Source organism: Pelophylax lessonae (assembly GCF_965119305.1).
Source record: "Pelophylax lessonae genome assembly, chromosome: 1".
NCBI lineage: Eukaryota > Metazoa > Chordata > Amphibia > Anura > Ranidae > Pelophylax > Pelophylax lessonae.
Genome location: NC_138768.1, coordinates 186,754,640 through 186,776,006, shown reverse-complemented (window position 1 = coordinate 186,776,006; position 21,367 = coordinate 186,754,640). Strand labels below are relative to the sequence as shown.

General features: G+C 41.7%; 1 protein-coding gene across 1 annotated transcript in view; it reads right to left on the bottom strand.

The window, feature by feature from the left end:
- Positions 1 to 21,367, bottom strand: part of LVRN (laeverin) — a 181,599-nt gene that overhangs the window by 76,639 nt on the left and 83,593 nt on the right. Inside the window, exons 2-3 of the mRNA XM_082243010.1 lie at positions 18,956 to 19,098; positions 11,669 to 11,808 (exon numbers count right to left, since the gene is read on the bottom strand). Of these exons, the coding sequence (XP_082099136.1) occupies positions 11,669 to 11,808; positions 18,956 to 19,098 (283 nt within the window). The remainder of the gene's footprint in view (positions 1 to 11,668; positions 11,809 to 18,955; positions 19,099 to 21,367) is intronic.

The following is a 21,367-nucleotide window of genomic DNA, read 5'->3' as shown; positions in this document are numbered from 1 at the left end:
ACTGGAACTGAATGGTACTTTAAAAGCTTCAACAAAGCTTGCTGAAAGCTCTGCAATAGCTTTGTCAAAGCTTGCTGTTTACACTGCTCTTTTACAAGCTGAAGCCTGTGTGAAACTGGCTTAAGGGTCTGTGTTGGTGGGTTTTGAGAACAAGCCAAGCGGTCAAGTGCACCTGTTAATAAATCCTTATTGATCACATTAGTGACTCAAGACCCTTCCACCTACTGTTGTGTCTCAGATGATAATCTTCCCAATGATACACAGACAACCAAAAAAAACAGAGATGATTTAACCAAACTCTACTCTATTCAAAAATGACAAAAAAAAAAAAGTTTTTGCTTCGGATACATTTTAAGCTTCATCTGCAGTAACTGAGCCATGCCGAGGTTATCCAGATGGTAACAAACATTTAGGAACATTGATAGTGGTCATTATGCAGATATTTTCCAGCATATTGTAATCACATACAACTGTTCAGCAGCTGTTCCCTTCTTTCTATAGATAAGGCAATAGTCTAATCATTGGTGCTGCAGAAGTAAATCTCTGTGGGCTTCTACAATGTGGTGTTTCAAACTAGCAAAGCCAGGTCTCCTACTGCCTTTTGTTCTTGGTGAGGTATTCAGGAATGTATAGACGTTTCATTATAACCAGACCCAAACTTTTATTTCAACTGTCACTCCAGGTGTATGGTTCAACTGTCATTCGAGGTTTACAGATATACGGTAGCCTCACACCTTGCAGTCTAGCTCCACAACATCTTCTCAAGCTACCAATTTGGCTACCTGACAACTACCTCACCTGACTGAAATAAATAATAACAAGTCAGTAACAAATGATGGCTACCTGACATGGAAAAATAGAATTGATTGTAGGCCCTCAGTCTATATAATATGAATTATATACTGTGTATTAGGCATGGGCTCAGGCTTATGTGCAGCTGTGGGCCGGGAAATGCCTCACTGCCTATGACTGGCGGTGTGCAGTGACGTCTTCCTGGAGGGATTGCTCAGGTGGGTTGGAACTACGATCCGAACACGCCTGAGCCCATCCCTACTGTGTACATACATATATATATATATATATATATATATATATATATATATATATATAATGCATATACAAATAAAAGTGAAAAAATAAGTAAAACAAAAAGAAAACTAATTACCTCAAAGTGTCCATAAAGTGTTCATCACATATGTGATATTTCATACTTCTTAAAGTCTTCCTTATATTCTTCTGTACATACAACCACCCTTCACACAGAACACTCCCCGGATGACCATGACCCTATTCACAATATGGGTCATACAGCGCTTTTCACCTACTTGAATCAACTACTTTTTTTCAATTTTACTTTACTTTATTTAGCTTGGGCTAAATATAATTTCTTTGAGTGCCACAGGTTTTTGAGATGTGATCCTTAGTCTGTCCTAGTTGTTTGTAAATCAAAGGTATTACATTTTACTTTTATAAAGATGGCTTACTAAAAGTCCTTCATAAGAGTAAATACACTCTATCTACCTTGATTCCCCGAAAATAAGACCGGGTCTTATAATAATTTTGGCTGCAAAAAACACATTAGGGCTTATTTTTAGGGGATGTCTTATTTACTGTATTTATGTACATGTAGTACTAATCCCATGGGAGCTGCTGTGTGTGGGTTCCCCTGGGTTACCATTAGCAACGGTAGAACATTCTGACATGTCTCCAAGTGTTTTTACCTCAGACAAGGACCAGTCCAGTTTCTTTGGTTTTTATGTTTTATTAGGAACTAGGATAGGAGAAGGGATGAGTGGGATACTCCAATTAAACTGAACTATGCACAATAGGCTGGGATGATATAGAAAAATGCTGACTGATGCTGGTTAACGCTGACTGATGCTGGTTAACGCTGTTTGAGCTAGTCACGGCTAGGCCGCTTACTTTACTTTGCCTTTGATTGTGAAAGAGTCCTTTTAGCTTCCTAAGGCACTCCTTTCCTGATTTAGCTGCCCTTTATAGTAGACTGCACTGCTGAGCAACTTCAGGGCCCTTCCTGGCACCCCCTTTATCCCCTAATCTTCAGGGCTTAACAACTTGGCACCCCCTTTACTGCATCACTTGACTTCTGGATCCCCTTGACCCCTCTGGAGAGGTCCCCTCTCTTAGGCAGACCCCTGGGCAGATTCTTGACTACTCACGATACTGTTTTTCCAGAAGTATTCTGCCCAGCAGCTCCACTTGGTCATCATACTGGATCCTTCTGCAGCACAGCTCAACCCCTGGTCCCTAGGCCGACTGCCTGGGCCACATTTCTCACATCAGCAGGGGGAGAGACAGCCGTCCACCTCCTCCTGGGACTTTGCTCCCACCAAAAGACACCCTGTCACATGCTCCCTTCCTATTTATGTGTCATCCCAGGGTGCATTGCAGGAATGCCCTCCCACTGTCATTGACATAGAACAGAGTGTGCCACTGGCTAGGTTTCCTCCACTGTCCAATGAGCTCCCTCATTGGATGCAGTGGGGACACTCCCTCAGACCCATTGAATCACTCTTGGAAACATGTGACAGGCTAAACTAACAGATCTGGCTCTCCTGATAAGCAGAACAGAGCCACCAAATGTGTTTACCTAGCACCTACCTAGGAGGGTGCTACATACAATAATCTACATTGTTTTAAAGGAATAAAACAATAAAATCTCCCCTGTCTTCTCTCCCCCTCTCTCTGTCAGCTCAGGAGTCAGCATCTCTGTAATCCCCAAAATAAACTCTAGTTAATGTTTTTGTAAAATCATGTAATTTGCTCTGTAAATGTATTATATAATGTCCAGTGGGTGTTTTTATGTAACATTGTAGAAAATACCTTATTTACAGCGCAGCTGGGCTTGTCACATGACCTGCCGGAGCTCTTCTTCCTCGCTCCGAGCACTGCCGAGCGAGATTCTGAGATCCCTGCTGACGTCAGCCCTGCTCTGAGCACTGCAGAGGGAGGGGCCGCTGATGTCAGTGGGGAAGGAGAGAAGGAGAGCTCCGGCGGGTCACATGAGCGCCCAGCGGCGTTGTAAATAAGGTATTTTCTACATTAATGTTACATAGAAACATTATATAATCCTTTTACAGTGTGGATTACATGATTTTACCAAGGACTTTAACTAGGTCTTATTTTCAGGGTAGGGCTTATGTTGCAGCCATCCTAGAAAATCGAGATAGGAACTAACCAGACAACCTTTCTCAGTGTGCTTGTTCACACTATGTGGCATTTTTCCGCAGCAGATCAATGTCAGTATCTGCAAGGCCACATAGTAAACAATTTTTATTTCTGTGTTTCATATTCACAATATAATGCTGGTGTGATGTGTGGTGCAGTGCAGTGGGTAGAAATGCATTCTTTCGCAACGCTCCAGAGCTCACACAATATTAGCAGTGATCACAGCACCGCAGTTTATCTGTGATCACTTTGACATTTCAATAATGTTTGAAAAGAAAGGTAACTAGTGCCTTACATCGTTTTATAATGCAAAGCATCACTGCCCACTGCAGGCACAGAACAAATACGAGTCTGTATATTAAAAATGGATCATTTTAATATGCAGGCATGCGTGAATGGGCCAAAATAAGCCTCAACCACATTTTTGGCTTACTGAACAAAGTAAAGGGAAGCGTAGAGTTTATGCTTTGAAGTCAAAGCAGTAGTGTTACAGTGAAACTCAGGAAGGTGCACAGTGTAAAGTTTTCTGCCGATTAAAGGTAATAGCTGGCACCGTGGTGCGTGCTCTTTAGGCAGAACTTTCAGTTTTAAAGGTTTAAAATAACTGACAGGATACTTTTAAGTCCTATGCACCTGCACGCATCTCTGTTCAGCAATGTGTGTACACAGCAGGTGTGCCGCCACAGTCCTCACTGCAGCCTATAACTAGAATTAGCATGGCTCCACTGGCGCTGTGGGCTTCACAGGTGATTTAAATATCCTGTAAGCAACAGATTTAACTCCATATTGACAAATGCTTGAGCTGCATAAAAGGTATGGCATGTAATACAGTTGTCAGTAAGGAGCTACCGCTTGCTGAGAAGTGACTAAAATCACCAGTGGAGCCCTAATATTAGGGGCTCATTTACACTTTGGCACTCCTGTGTGTTTTGTTGATGCACGCTGGTAATATGCATTGTGTCACGCATTTATGTGCATTGTGCTAAAGTGGTGGTAAACTCAGTTTTGTAACTTTAACCACTTGCCTTCTGGGCACTTACACCCCCTTCCTATCCAGGCCAATTTTCAGCTTTCAGCGCTGTCACGCTTTGAATGAAAATTGCGCGGTCATGCTACACTGTACCCATATGAAATTTTTATCATTTTTTTCACACAAATAGAGCTTTCTTTTGGCGGTATTTAATCACCTCTGGCTTTTTTATTTCTTACAAAAAAAAAAAAGAAAAAAGACATAAAATTTTGAAAAAAAAAAAGTTTTTCTTATTTTCTGTGAGTAAATTTTGAAAATAAATACATTTTTCTCCTTCACTGATGTGCACTGATGAGGCGGCACTGATGGGCACTGATAGGTTGTACTGATGGGCACTGATGAGGTGGCACTTATGGGCACTGATGAGGTGGCACTTATGGGCACTGATGAGGTGGCACTGATGAGGAGGTACTAATATGCCGCACTGATGAGCACTGATAGGTGGCACTGATGCACACTGATAGGCGGCACTGATGAGCACTGATAGATGGCACTGCTGGGCACTGAGAGGTGGCACTGCTGGGCACTGAGAGGCGGCACTGACGGGCAGCACTGATGGACACTGAGAGACGGCACTGATGGGCACTGAGAGGCGGCACTGATGGGTGACACTGATGGGTGGCACTGATGGATACTGACGGGTGGCACTGATCAGCACTGATGGGCAGCACCATCAGTGCCCACACTCAGTGCCCATAGTGCTGCTAGTCAGTGCCCATCAGTGCCTAGATGAGCAGGCACTGATGGGCACTGACTGGCAGCACTATGGGCACTGACTGTGGGCACTGATGGGGGGCAATGATGGCGGGCACTGTGGGCATTATTTCCCCTCTTCTGTAATCAGGGCACTGGTGATCAGTGCCCTGATTACATTCCTGTGTGTTCCCTTACCGGTGTTCGGGCTCTCCTCTTCCTCACACTGCAGTCTCCGTGTGAGGAAGAGAGCTGGCGATGAGAGATGATCTCATATGTTTACATATGAGATCATCTCTCATTGCACGGCCCGATCACGTGGTAAATGGCCGCTGTGATTGGCCATTTACCACGATCTGTGATTGGCTGTGTCCAAGGGACATGGCCAACACAGATTTTCCCCGATGCGCGCTCGCGGGAGCGCGCTGGGAGCCTGTTACTGGGAGGCCGTTTAAAGAATTTAAATTTCCAGGAAATTCGAGTCCGCGCTGTAGCCGTACTTCGGCTATAGCGCGGATGTGAAGAAGTTAACCTTCAGATAAGCTTATAATAAAGCTTACTCTAGACTGTAAGCTCCATGAGCAGGGCCCTCCCTATTCCTACTGTATTGTAATTGTATTGTCCCCATTGTAAAACGCTGCACAAACTGTTGTCGCTATATAAATCCTGCATTATAATAAAAATAATAAAAAAAATGAATATCGCCTAATTGTGCAATGTTTAGGAGATATTGACATGTTTTGCAGCAAGTGCCGTCAATCCAGAGCGCTGTGCAGGGGGACCAGATTTTTATTTATTTATTTTTTTCACACTTAGTTACTGCTTTAAGGAAGCCCATTCATTTTGCACATACATTGCATTAAGGGAGTAAGCTTACAATGCACCAGAAGGGACATACAGAATTTTTTCTGGTGCAGTGAACCACAATGCATGCATTACAGTATGTTTTGTTGTGCTACAACGCACGTGCATCTATGCTGTGCTGCCTTGTGCTAATGCATATTACATTCCAACATGCATCATGCATTGCACTGCATTGGAGAAGCATCCAAGATAATGAGCGGGGAAAAAGGTCTGGTTCCCAGGGAAGGAAATTAGCTTGGCTCACAGAGGAAACTGTTTGATCTAGTAAACTGCAGGATGGCTTAAGCTTAATACACACTTTTTCGTTCAATCCAGTGGGCTGAACAAAAAAAAATGGACAGATCGCCGTAATAACACAAGCGATGTTAGTGTAGCGATCTTACCCGCTGTGCCATTATGTTCTGGCGGGGGACTGCCTTCCCCCGCCAAAACACACAGGTCAGCCCTAGCAGCCATTGGCTACCAGCCCTTATCAGATGCCAGTTGGATGCTGGTTTTCCAGCATGTTTGTTGGACAGAAGCCGGTCATGAGATCGGCTTCTATTGGACAGGCAGCTGTAAACATGGGCAAAAAAAGGCAGCTGGTTTCTACTGTACCTGCTGATTTTGGCTGATATGCGGCCTGTGTGTACCCAGCCTAACAAAGAAATGATTCTAATCAAGACTGAGGAGTTATGTAAAGCAGCCTTTGACAGAATTGCATCCACAGTGTGATTGTGTGCTTCCATCAGTATGCCTCTTCCTCCAGTCTTGAACATAGATATCAGATATTACAGCACCAATATGGAAGACTAGCCGAGAATAGCTAGTATAAGATCTGGAACTCTTTTTTGAACAAACTCACACAGAATATATACCCTACCAGTTCCGGGGCCTGATTACATTAACGTATGCATACAGAAATATAATTAACATAACTAAGGAACAACCAACACAAACAGTATACTACTTTACCACTAGCAACTAATAGCTGACAGTGATTTCATTAACATGCTAATTAATTCAGCACTTAAACCAGCCTGGGTGACGAGACTGGCCAGCAACAAGGCTAAAACAAAGAACATTACACATTATCCTACGTATAAACACAGAACACCTTATTAAACAGACAGTAGCAGGAGACCCCAGTAGCAGACGGTCTGGCTCCTACTTACAATAGTCTATGAGGCAAATCTCACACAATGTTCCATCATTCTGATACTATAGAAATAATGCATCATAGATTTCTTTAGGGATATTGTGGATAAATAGTACTGTCCCATTTGAAGTAATCCAAACCACATTCTCAGTGTCCATTAAGTAGTTGTCCATCATTTTCTCATTCACCCTGTGCCCCTAATAGACACAGGGTGACTTACACATAGAAACATAGAAACATAGAATGTGTCGGCAGATAAGAACCATTTGGCCCATCTAGTCTGCCCAATATATCTGAATCCTATGAATAGTCCCTGGCCCTATCTTATATGAAGGATAGCCTTATGCCTACCCCATGCATGCTTAAACTCCTTCGCTGTGTTTGCAGCTACCACTTCTGCAGGAAGATTATTCCATGCATCCACTACTCTCTCAGTAAAGTAATACTTCCTCATATTACTTTTAAACCTTTGCCCCTCTAATTTAAAACTGTGTCCTCTTGTGGTAGTTTTTCTTCTTTTAAATATGCTCTCCTCCTTTACCGAGTTGATTCCCTTTATGTATTTAAAAGTTTCTATCATATCCCCTCTGTCTCTTCTTTCTTCCAAGCTATACATGTTAAGGTCCTTTAACCTTTCCTGGTAAGTTTTTTCCTGCAATCCATGTACTAGTTTAGTAGCTCTTCTCTGAACTCTCTCTAGAGTATCTATATCCTTCTGGAGATATGGCCTCCAGTACTGCGCACAATACTCCAAGTGAGGTCTCACCAGTGTTCTGTACAGCGGCATAAGCACTTCTCTCTTTCTACTGCTTATAGCTCTCCCTATACATCCATGCATTCTGCTGGCATTTCGTGCTGCTCTATTACATTGTCTTCCCACCTTTAAGTCTTCTGAAATAATTACTCCTAAATCCCTTTCCTCAGATACTGAGGTCAGGACTGTGTCAAATATTCTATATTCTGCCCTTGGGTTTTTACGCCCCAGGTGCATTATCTTGCACTTATCCACATTAAATTTCAGTTGCCAGAGTTCTGACCATTCTTCTAGTTTTCCTAAATCCTTTTCCATTTGGCGTTTCCCTCCAGGAACATCAACCCTGTTACATATCTTTGTGTCATCAGCAAAAAGACAAACCTTACCATCGAGGCCTTTTGCAATATCACTTATGAAGATATTAAACAAAATTGGTCCCAGTACAGATCCCTGAGGTACCCCACTGGTAACATGAGGGACCTGGGGAGCTGAGACAGGGATTTCCCAACCTCTCTAAAGTAAGCTGGGTTCCACGGCTCCCTACACTTTTTTGACACTGGGTTGAACAAAGCTGGGTTCCACGGCTTTTTCGTACACTGGGTTGAACAAAAAAAAAAAATTACTCAACTCCTACATCCACACACTCAATATGGATGGGGGAATCTTCCCGCTGTGCCATTGTACATTGTTAAGCGCAGCGCAGCTATAGCTGCAGAAAAATCTCAGAGAGTGATTGTACAGGATTCAATCAGTAGATCAAATTCTGTACAGCCATCTTTCCCATACAAGGATCAAAATTCAGCCAGTTCAACAGGGATGGCATGCCTGGCCAGCTTAACTTGTAGGAAAAGAATTAGCCGCACATCCAGGGATTCCAATAGGTTTCAAATACCTTTATTTCCAAAAAGTTGCAAATGATGACACCTTTTCCTCTTTTTCACATTGCTCTATGCCATGTATTTTTACAAGATCCATATTTATGATCATGCTATTGTTCCGTTATCCACATACATTTCTGTATGGGCACATGTCCACAAACTATATTTTTTTGAGTATACTTTACATTATGGTTTATTCTCCTTTTAGGTGGATTACATGTGTCCACATGGTTAATGTGTTGGGGTTAGTTTCCTTGTAATGTATACATGGATGCACGAGTTCATGCATCCTTCTGTGGTGATAATACACCATATGGAAGACACAATGTTTTTATGTACCTATTTTTGTATTTCTGTATATTTATGTAGGAAGTGTATTCAGGTATGTGTGGGTGTATACCGACATACAGGTACATACACATACTACACAAAGGTTCTTACATTTGTTATAGTCATTATTCTTCTCTGTTTGTTACATTGTATGTATTCACATTTTTTCCAATGATTTTCATTGGTACTTTTTACACGTTTTTTTGAACGTTTTTTTTTTTAAACGTTTTTTTAAACGTTTTTCTATGTGATTGTCGGTCCAGGTCTTTGTGTGTATGGGTGAGTTCACGGTACACACGATGGGCTGGAACTTCAGCTTGATTTTTATATTTAAATCACCACTGAGATGCCCTTTGGGGATGAGGCTAGGTGATTAATTGAGTTGTGCACAACTGCTGATTGTTACCGCCCCCGGTACACCTGTTTTCATTGGGCGGTCTATTTAAGATCTATAGTCAGCTACAGTCATTGTAATGATTAAGCACAAGATGTATGTGTGAAACGCGTCTACGAGACTTCATGCTGGTGTCTTTGGTGTCATCATTTGCAACTTTTGGAAATTAAAGGTATTTGAAACCTATTGGAATCCCTGGATGTGCGGCTAATTCTTTTCCTACAAGTGTTCCCACGGAGGCAGGCCGGGGGCCAGCACTCTACTGGATATCCTATCTCCTGGCAATCACCACACACTATACACCTGGAGCAGTGTCTTTCCTTTCTTCAGTGGCCAACTTAACTGATGCACAATAAATTTAATTTTTGTCTGGAGTTAGGCTTTCATTTGAACAGGTACATAGCATTAGGTCACTAAATCTGTAGATGTACTCTTAGAAAGAAATTTTGAATAATTTGTTGTACTCCATAAGGGACAGCAGGGGCTTGTTCACACTATTCCTTATGTTAATGCACACTTTTTTGTGTGTTGAGGTGTGTTGCGCTTTTTTTTTTTTTCAAGAATCATACTTACCTAGGAGGATGCAGCATGATCTGATGCTGCATCTGTCCCCCGCAGCTCTAAGACTGAGAGCCGAGCAATCAAACACCGCAGATCGTTCAGTTCTCAGAGCTCCCTGAGCAGAGAGCTGGTGATTGTTAATCACTCCCATCACTCCCTGGAGTGCTGGGCTGTGGAGGGGGCGGGAGTGGCTGGCTACAGCTCTGAGCAACTCAATGAGAGGCCGAGCCAGGTGCTGGTCCAAGGTTGTGGGTGGACCCCGACCATATTGTTGTGATCTTGCCCCAGCCTTGACCGGCTCTGTGACATCAGCCGACTGCAGACTTCAGCCCGCTGTCTGCTGAAAAGGAGTCTCAGGAGTGCAGAACACACTGCACCCTTATGATTCACAGGAGAAGTACAGTCAAACAAGCTTTGGCTGTACTTCTCCTTTAAGGCACCCGTACTATTTTCTTCAATATGTGGACTGTTCACATCTGTGCGTTGCTGTGTGATACAATGCTTGCGTTGTACTGATTAGGTACATTGGGGTGCCATGAAAAATAAATGCCATTGCTACACACTTTTCTTAGTTGCATACATTGATGCGCGTTGTAGTTATGTGCAGTAATATGCACATTTTGCCACGTTACCACAACGTATCTTTGACACCGTTCTCCACAAACGCTTACTGTACAAACTAAGGAAGGTAGGTATGGACCATAAGGTGAGTACCTGGATAGAGAACTGGCTCCAGGGGAGAGTCCAGAGGGTGGTGATTAATGGGGAGTACTCGGATTGGGCGGGTGTGGAAAGTGGGGTCCCCCAGGGTTCTGTCCTGGGACCAATCCTGTTTAAATTATCCATAAATGATCTGGAGGAGGGGATATCTAGTACAATCTCAGTATTTGCGGATGATACTAAACTAGGCATGCCAATATCTTCTATGCAGGATGTGGAAACCTTGCAAGCGGACCTGAACAAAATAACGGGGTGGGCAACTACATGGCAGATGAGATTTAATGTTGAAAAATTTTAAAGTAATGCACTTGGGGGCCAGAAACCAGAAAGCAAGCTACTCACTAGGGGGGGAACCTCTGGGTGAGTCTAGGATGGAAAAGGACTTGGGGGTACTGGTAGACAACAGGCTTGGCAGTGGCATGCAATGCCAAGCCGCCGCAAGCAAAGCCAACAGAATACTGGGTTGTATAAAAAAGGGGATTCACTCCAGAAATAAAGAGAATATTCTCCCGCTCTACAAGACTCTGGTCCGGCCACATCTGGAGTATGCTGTCCAGTTCTGGGCACCGGTCCTCAGGAAGGATGTGCTGGAACTGGAGAAAGTCCAGAGAAGGGCAACAAAAATAATTAGAGGAATGGAGGACATTAGCTATGAGGAAAGACTACAAGCACTGAACCTATTCTCTCTGGAGAAGAGACGATTGAGGGGGGATATGATATCAATGTACAAATACTGTACTGGCGACCCGAGCATAAGGAACAAACTATTCAGAGAAAGGAGATACAATAAGACACGTGGCCACTCGCTAAAACTTGAGGTAAGGGGTTCTTCACTGTAAGAGCGGTAAGGATGTGGAATTCTCTTCCACAAGCAGTCGTATCAGCAGGGAGCATTGATAGTTTCAAAAAACTATTAGATGGACACCTTAAAGACCACAACATACAGGGGTATACAATGTACGGTTAAAAGCAAACACACACACACACACATCATAGGTTGAACTGGATGGACTGATGTCTTTTTTCAACCTCACTAACTATGTAACTATGTATCAGTGTGAATAAATGTAAATGTTGCTAAAAAGCTTCATCAAGCACCTAAAAAGATTAAATTTACCTCGCTGCCCCTTTCCGTCGTGTTCACGTAATCAAAATCACATACCACAAAAGCAGTGATATAGGTTGACATTTTCAGAGTAGTGTTAAATGTGGTAACCGTCCATTTAGTTCCATTTTCATCCTCCCTTTCGGACAAAGCTGCAGGAAAAGGAATTCCATTTACTAAAGAGATATTCAAACACATATTTGACACAGAACAAAAAATACACACATCCCACATTTCAGTTCATACAGTAAGATATAAAGCTTTAGGGATATTTATTATTGTAACATATACAAGGTGCATTAACCAAAACTAACCTATCAGAAATCATTTCCTAACCCTTTTGCACCATCAGTGCCTAGATTCCCAGGCCAAATTTTGCAGCATCGGCATGTGTCAGTTAACAATAACTCAGTCTTAATACATCTTTTGTATGAATGCCTTAATAATACGTCTTTTTTTGGGGGACATACATATAAGGTTTTTATTGGGTATGTTGTTTTAATAAAAGAAAATGCTGTTTTTCTTATAGGCTGACAGCTGCACACAAATGCACACATTGGAGCCTGAAAGTGGCAATGTTCATATGCAGGCTAAAGGCTTTCATTTATGTGAATTGTGAATTGAGCCTGCAGAGCTCATGATCAGAAATCACTCTGATTGGTTTAATTGAAACCCCAGCTGTCAATAACAGTTCTGATAGGGGAGAATGTTATAAAGTTGTCCTCCACACAAGGCATCAGGCTAGGGAACGTTACTATACAGATTGCGGGCAGGAAGGAGTTAACTGGCTGTCGGCATTAAACTAAGTGACTTGCAAAGGCACCCTATTTGTTAATTTTTTTTTGTTACATTTATTTTTTACATTAAAAGCTTGTTGCTTGAACTATTTACATCCAAAAACAGTCCAGAATATACATAATGAACAGTATTTTCCTTTATTCCAGGGGTAAGCAAACTGAAAAAGAAATTAACTAGCAACCCCTAAATAAATAGTAAAAAATTTAGATAAATACAATAAAACAAATGTCACTGTAAAAATATTATTTGGTGTTGGATTTCCTTCCTTTTGTTTCCATTAATAATTGGCTTTCATGCACTCATCTGTGGACTTTATGGACTTTGTTTTCTATTAAGTTCCCATTTACATGTTTTTATACATTGTTTTGGCGCTGTACACAATTTTGTTATTTCACTGTAAAAATATACCTTAAAAGGTGGACAGTGTCAGTCAGTAGAGTAGTAGACAGTGTCAGTAGGGCAGTAGACGGTGTCAGTAGGACAGTGGACGGTGTCAGTAAGGCAGTGGATAGTGTCAGCAGGGCAGTGGACAGTGTCAGTAAGGCAGTGGACAGTGTCAGTAGGGGATTGGATGGTGTCAGTGGAGCAGTTGACAATGTCAGTAGGGCAGTGTCAGTAGAGCAGTGGACAGTGTCAGTAAGACAGTGGATAGTGTCAGCAGGTCAGTGTCAGTAGGGCAATGAACAGTGTCAGTAGGGCAGTGGACAGTGTCAGTAGGGCAGTGGACGGTGTAAATAGGGCAGTGGACAGTGTCAGTAGGGCAGTAGACAGTGTCAGTAGGGCAATGGATGGTGTCAGTAGAGCAGTGGACAGTGCCAGTAGGGCAGTGTTAGTAGGGCAATTAACAGTGTCAGTAGGGCAGTGGATGGTGTCAGTAGGGCAGTGGACAGTGTCAGTAGGGCAGTGGACGGTGTCAGTAGGGCAATGGATGGTGTCAGTAGAGCAGTGGACAGTGTCAGTAGGGCAGTGTCAGTAGAGCAGTGGACAATGTCAGTAGGGAAGTGGACAGTGTCAGTAGGATAGTGTTAGTAGGGCAGTGGATTGTGTCAGTAAGGCAGTGGACAGTGTCAGTAGGGCAGTGGACAGTGTCAGTAGAGCAGTGGATTGTGTCAGTAGAGCAGTGGACAGTGTCAGTAGGGCAGTGGATGGTGTCAGTAGAGCAATGGACGTTGCCAGAGCAGTGGACAGTGTTAGTAGAGCAGTGGATGGTGTCAGTAGAGCAATGGACGGTATCAGAGCAGTGGATGGTGTCAGTAGGGTAGTGGACAGTATCAGTAGGGCAGCAGACAGTGTCAGTAGGGTAGTGGACAGTGTCAGTAGGGCAATGAATGGTGCCAGTAAAGCAGCAGCCGTGTCAGTAGGGCAGAGGACTTTGTTAGTAGGGCAGAGGACAATTTTAATAGAGCAGTGGATGGTGGCAGTAGGATAGTGGCAGTGTCAGCAGTTTTTTATTTTTATTATATTGTATTATACAATTTTATTTTTTATTATTTTTTACATTTTTTTGCAGCCCAGTTGGGGGGGGGGCTTTGTTGAAGTATCAGGGGTCTAAACAGACCCCTGATGTCTCACTTAAATGAACAGGAATAGCTCTCTACAGAGCATCCTGTTCATTCACAATTGTTTACGATTGCATGTCTCTTCTGCAGTAAAGTCTGCCTGTTCCCAATTTTATTATTTTTTAACTTGTGTCAATGGGGCAATAGATGGTGTCAGTAGAGCAGTGGACAGTGCCAGTAGGGCAATGTTAGTAGGGCAGTGGACAGTGTCAGTAGGGCAGTGAATGGTGTCAGTAGGGCAGAGGACAATGTCAATAGAGCAGTGGATGGCGTCAGAAGGGCAATGGACCGTGTCAGTAGTTTTTTATTTTTATTATATAATATTATACAATTTTATTTTTATTTTTTTTATCTTTTTGCAACCCTGTTGGGGGTGCTTTGGTGAAGTATCAGCGGTCTAAAGAGACCCCCCATGTCTCACTTAAATGAACAGGAATAGCTCTCCTCAGAGCATCCTGTTCATTCACAACTATTTATGATTGCATGTCTCTTCTGCGATAAAGTCTTCCTGTTCCCAATTTTTTATTTTTTAACTTTAGTTTCACTTTAAAAGTTTGTGAACTGAGGAAAGCGTTTGACTGCTGTACACGGGCTATTTACATTGCTGAGTATTTAGACTGATTGACACCATGACCTCTTTTACTTATTAATTCATCTCCTGCCCCTTTGATTGTACAGTCTCTAAGTAGTCTCTGCAACTAGGCTGATCAACATGTTAACATTTTCAGATGATGCACACACTGTTCAAATTGTGTGAAAATCACTTGCAAAGGAATGCTGTCGCTCTTATTGTAAATACTGTAAGATCTTTCAAAATAGTTTGCGAACCAGAAGAAGGTAATTTATTAAACCGAATTGAAAATTCAATTAACAAAAAATAACCCTTGAGCATCTTTTTCAGTTTTCTGCATTAATTGTTTTCATTAGCACTAATGGCTTGATGAATTTAGATATTTTTGTTTGATATAAAAGTACTGTTTCAGATGTGTTTTTAGGTGGAGACCTTATAATACTTGAATTGATGACTATACATATGTATCTCATGTTCAGATTATAGGACTGTGTCTTTATGCTCTGGAAAATGTGTTGATTAAACAAATGTGACGAGATGGTTTTTTGCCCATCGTGGTAAATTACTAACTGCATGCTAAAAATGCTTACAGATTGAAAATGATTTTAAATTCAAATTGGCATAAACATTTTTAAAATAATAATAATATAATGGCATGAGCTGGAATATTTGGATGTGTGTAAGGCAATGTTATTTAGGTTTATGAATTCAGGGGTAATGCCAGACTGAGAATAAAAAGCAGCCCTGGCATAAACACTAGCGAAAATCTGTGCACATAGCCTAGCTCAGCTACATTACTAACAGCAATAATATTTATCAATTGATACTATGCTACTGTCTCAATAAAATGATGGAGGACAACTGCATGTAGTGCAGATAAATGGCAGCAATGGGGTCTACAGCAAAGAGTCATTATGCTTAACTGGAGTTTAAAAGATCAGAACGAGGTCCAAGTAAAACACGCAGTTGTATGATGCAATTAAACATTAAAGTGACACTAAACTCTGGGTTTAAAAAAAAAAAAATGTTCAAGTATGTATTCCTAATTTAGAAAAGTACTTTCTATTGCTCTCAGCCTTCTCCAAATTTCCAAATTCTTTTTTTTTTTTTTTTTTTGCTGCAGTGATCTGACTTCCTGTTAGAGGGTGGCTACTTTTTACAGTCCCACTAAATGTAGGAACGGCGTTGAAATGGGGACTATGGAATTTGAAATTTGCAAAGAGCAGTGTTCATAACTGCAACTAATGTGCACTACTCATTCCAAACAAATGGGAATGAAGGTAAAAGGAGAGGTTTGGGTGCTCATGGAGGATATTACAAGGAGGCAGAAAAACACAATAAGAAATTATTTAAAAACAATATATATATATATATATATATATATATATATATATATATATATATATATATATATATATATATACAGGGCCATTAAGTAGTAGATGTGTATGTTTGTTAATAATAAAGATACAGTTTAGTGTCACTTAAGGCCGTGTCGACTGGGTTTTGTTCACATCTGAACTGCTTCTCTTGCTATGCTAGTTAATATGAATGCAAAAAGCAGCTTGAACTTGCCTAGAATTAGGTCAAGCAGGTCAAATACAGGTCCCCTGCAGGTCAAATGCACCTGTGACTTGTTACATTGCGTTTGTCACCACTCAAAGTAGGGGTGAAAGTATATCCATGTGTCCCAGAGCATGGGGTACAGGCTAAAACCTGATACTAATCCAGATAGCTAGTAAATGTAAAGAGGAAAGGATCGCTGCTACTCCCGACCAGCTCTGATGAACAAACAATAAGGAGCGGCCTCAGCCTACATGTCTCCACCAAACCACACACCCTGATGCATTTTGCCCCATCAGGGCTTAACCTTATGACTAGGTCCTGATGAGCGGGGCAAAATGATTCACGGTTTGTGGTCTGGTGGAGACATGTAGGCTGAGGCCGCTCCTTATCGTTTGTTCACCTGGGCTCGGAGTAGCAGAGGTCAAATGCACCTGTTGATGAACTCTGAATATTTTCAGGAGCATTTCAAACTGATGCCAAATGCACATGGATTGCACTGTGGCAGTGCGAGGTCATGCCACTGTGGAAAAAGACAGTCCGGACTAGGTTTTGGAGAGAACGGCACACTGATGGTATAGGTGTGTGTTGGGTTCTTAGGATAGGTAGGGTTAGAGTTCAGGGTTCAACCCTACCAGGAGTCAGTGTGTGGCTACAAGGGAGCAGAGGGGTGTGAATATCTGCCCTGTGCTGTACAGGACAGGACAGACAGAGGCCCGAGCCTGAAAGACAGAGCAGCAGGGAGCTGCAGGAAAGAGACAGAGAGCTGACAAAGCTCAGCTTTACTGCACTAGCACTCAGACATATGTTAGGTGGTCTGAAGCACCAAGGCATGAGGCCGGAGCAACAGAGCCACTAAAGAGAGCCGCTAGGCTAAATAGTGTTTCTGTTTTAATATTAATGGTGGAAACCCCTGCATGGGAAGCTATTTGTTTGTGAACTTTTCTTTCTGTTTTCATAAAATTGGGAAGGAAAAGCCCTAAAAAGGCATATCTGGCGTGGACTGAACTCACTGGCAAGTGCTACGCATGAGCTAAACTGTTGGAGATACAACAACTTAGCCTATTACAGATTAACTGCAGTTTACAAATAGGACACTAGATGTCGCTAATGCTCAGTGATATGCTATGCATTTTCTATGATGTGTTGTAATATCCTGTACACTGTACTGAACTTGTTGATTATCTCTTCCTGTCTGTTGTTCTTATTACAATGAGGTGATATCTTTGCTTTCTGTGTTATGTTCCAATAAAGAAGCAAGTTCCTGTTTACTCCACAATGTCTGATCTGAATGGACTCCGCTGCACCCAGTGGTCGCACTCTGCAACATAAACAACCCCCAAGTTTTCACAGCACCAAAAAGGATTCTGTATTTTCCTTCAGTCACAAGCCCAAAACCTAATACACATGCCCTAATAGTAAAACAGATATTGCAGTTGATATTTCAGTATGTTGTGCACACACCTAATTTTCAGCAGAGATAGGAGAAGATGCTGCAACCTACATGTGCGCATGGAAAATGTCCACAACAGCTGCCTTTTTACAGACTAGACAGCACCTTATCCTCATATTGTTATTGCATGATATTTTGTTGCACCTGACCATGGAAGAAATGAACCGTGAGTGAAGGAACTTGCATTCAGTGAGCTATATAGGGTGCATCAAACAGGTAACTTACTTGCCACATTTGAATATATTGGAATTAACTGCCCAATCTTGGGTTAAAACAATAGCTATTTGAGACTGAATAACAGCTACCAGGGTCACATAGGGTTGGGTAGGTTGCGGGCTCAGAAAATTGGAAAAAGTCCTGCTATCCGTATCTTTGATGCGGTTACTAACAAACTGTGCATTACATATTTGAGACCAATGCATTTAAAATGCGCAACGCTCATGCAACTGAAATCACAAAAGCACCTATGTGTGAATGCAGTTTAATAGAGGCTTTCTACAGTGTGGCAGCACCACTGGCCAGAAACAAGAGTAAGAGCAATTGCACAATGGATAAATCCCAAATGTGCATGATTATTGTAAGGCATCCACAAACATGGTTGTTACAGTGCCCTCCCTGGACTACCCCCTTTAATGAGTTTCAAGCAATCAGGACTTAGTCGTAGAGATCTCTACAACTATCTCTACAACCAAGCCCTGATTGGGTTTAATGCATTAAAGGAAGCAGTCCCAGAGAGTAGAATTTGTAAATGCTTTACAATAAATGTGGACATTTGTAATTTATCTGGTGTACAGTGGCCCTTATCCTTGCTTCTGGACAGAGAGCTTGGATGGTTCAGGTAGACCCAGCACCTGGGGTTTGAGTAGAAGTGGGAGACCACTAATCTCTAATGAAGAATACTGATCAGAGTCAAGTCAGAAATTCTAAACTTCAACCAACAAAATTGATTGGGGTCAACAGTTTCGAAAGCCCTGAAACTACTGGACCATCATTACAGGCTGGAATCAGCATTTTCAGAAGGTGAGCACAGTAATGGCAGCATACATGCTTACACAACATAGATTTCCTATGTACTAATTACTAATATTTATTAAGTAATATTTAATGTTACTTATTACTAATAATATAAATGACCAGTTAATTAATACTTTATTTAATCATATAAAGCAGGGATCCTCAAACGAAGGCCCTCCAGCTGTTGCGGAACTACACATCCCATGAGGCATTGTAAAACTCTGACATTCACAGACATGACTAGGCATGATGGGAATTGTAGTTCCTGAACAACTGGAGGGCCATAGTTTGAAGACTCATGATATAAAGTAAGACTTTTGAACTAGAATACATTTACCTACCTATAGCTGGCATATTAGAAAGGGCCACATAACTGGAATTGTGGACAATCCTAGTTTTAAAGGTTGCTTTCAATGCGGGTTCATCAAAGCATGGATAAACTGTCCTGGCAGATGCTGGCTCCAACTCCGATCCCACTACGACTCTGCAGAGAGAAAATGAGAAGCAGTTAACAGACTGGGATCAAATGTTCTCAAGCTTTGTTTATTTGTAGGACCCCTGCTATACATGTTATTAATACACAGACTCGGACCCCAGGGGAGAAATGGAACTGAAAAATAAAAAGTAAATCAGACGGAATCAATATAAACAATAAGTATAAGGGTACGCACAATGTGAGGACATGGCAACAAATTATTTGTCCTGTTATTTGCCCCTTTACTTACAAAATAATATATATCTTTCATTCAACAATGCAATACCTACGTCTGTTTTTCTAAAAGTTGCTGGAAGTTTATTTTACTTTCAACAGATGTAATGAGGTACAAGTGTCGATGAATACAACATGCACTTATGTGTCCATAATCTAAGACTGCATTACCATGAACAGAGAGCCCTACACAGCTTTTTAAATAGTTGACTGGCATTGAAGTGTATCAAGTTCAGGCTTTGAATGGGCCTGAGATAAGGTGCAGGAGTAAGAAGTAATCTGTGCAGTGCCACACTGGCCTCTTAATGCTCATGGTGTGTCTCTTTAAAATGATACAGGTATAGAAAAATACCTGTTCCTCCTGCCATAACTCCAGTAGTCTCCTAAATCCCTGTAGTGAGGTAGCTAGCAACTCCATCTCTACTGCATTCAAATCCCAAGCAGTGTTGTCAGCTTTGCCTGAGTTCTCTGCTGGAGAACAGAACACTTCCCCTTTATGTTATGGAGATGACATATACTTGAAGATCACAGGGAGCTTCATATGTCACATGAGACATGGATGCAGTCACAAAAGTGTATAATTTATTAATTTCCTGTATAGTGTTAAATAGCTAGCATCATTAATAAGTGATCCTTAGACTTCTTCTTTTACAAGGGTGGCCAGGGGGGGGGGGGGGGGGGGTAAACCACTTCCGGACCACCCACCCACAATGTACTGCAGATGAGCGGCCCATACAGGCAAAGCGACATAATGGGGCATGGTCATGAAGGGGTAAAACCTTCCGGAGCTGAGGTGGTTAACTGACCCTTGACTACCTACCTACTAGCAGGCATGGTAACACTAACATGAGTACACATTGTACATTTGCCTTGTGGTGCTGCAATTTTAACACAACATGCAAAGTTTGTCATTTAAATGAACGGGACCGTCCTGCCACCATGAGCCAAATGCTTGGCTTGCAATTATGGCATGGTCCTGCAATGCAAAATCATAGTTTAGCAGTCAAAAATAAATAAATAATTGGCATCAGAAATAGTCAGTTTTACCCACTGAATGCCTGCAAACACTCTTTCACTGTCCTCTGAAATGTGATCAATTTGTGTGGGGCAGTAAATACTGCTGCTAGTGTAAAAGGAACGTATGTGGATACAACACTTCATATGTAATATTTTATACATAATATGAAAAATAAAACTCAAAATGGAACTTTTATTGCCATCTGTGTCCCATGCCAGTATGGATATGTCCCGATTTAGAGTTTGGAACTACACTTCGGAGATGTGCCTAGGCTAGGCTTCACACATGTGTAAAAAAAGGTGTGTAATAACTCAATGTTAGAAAGAGCTTTTAAATCAGGTTTGTTATTCTGGTTAGCTGGGGATTTTTTTATCATGTCACATGAAGAAAAAATTGCGCTATTATCATCTGTTCCACTGACAGTGATCACCAAGAGAGGAAATAAGGGGCCATCTCTCCATTGGAAATAAGAGGCAGCAATAAAAACACATTTTAGTACATGTGGTAAGGGTAGAAGCTTTACAAGATTTGATTGTGTCCATGCTGGGAAATATCCCTTCACTTCCTGCCCCAGGTCCACTATCAATTGGTACAGGAAATTATGGAAAATCTCTCTTATGGGGATGAAATCAGCAATAAAAACATAGGAAAGGTTTTGCCCTTTCCTCACTCTATCCAATACAAAATAAAAAAAAAAATAGCTTAAATCCTGTGGGTCCCTGGCACTACTATCTTCACCCGATCTTTCTTCCAGGTCTTGCAAGAGCTGCTTGAATGGCCAAGGTGTGATGACGTCACTCCCGCTCATGCACACTGGAGTCACATCACCACACATTGGGTGCCATAAATATACTCTGAGCCGCACATGCAAAGCTCAGAGTACATTACAGCTTACAGGTAGGGGAAATTATTTATGACAGAGGAGACTGATAGGGTCTCTTCTGTCGTAAAAACCCTGCCTTTATGCACGTTTTTTAAAAGTGGGTTTAATACCACTTTAAGTAAGTTTATGGGCTTGTTCAATAA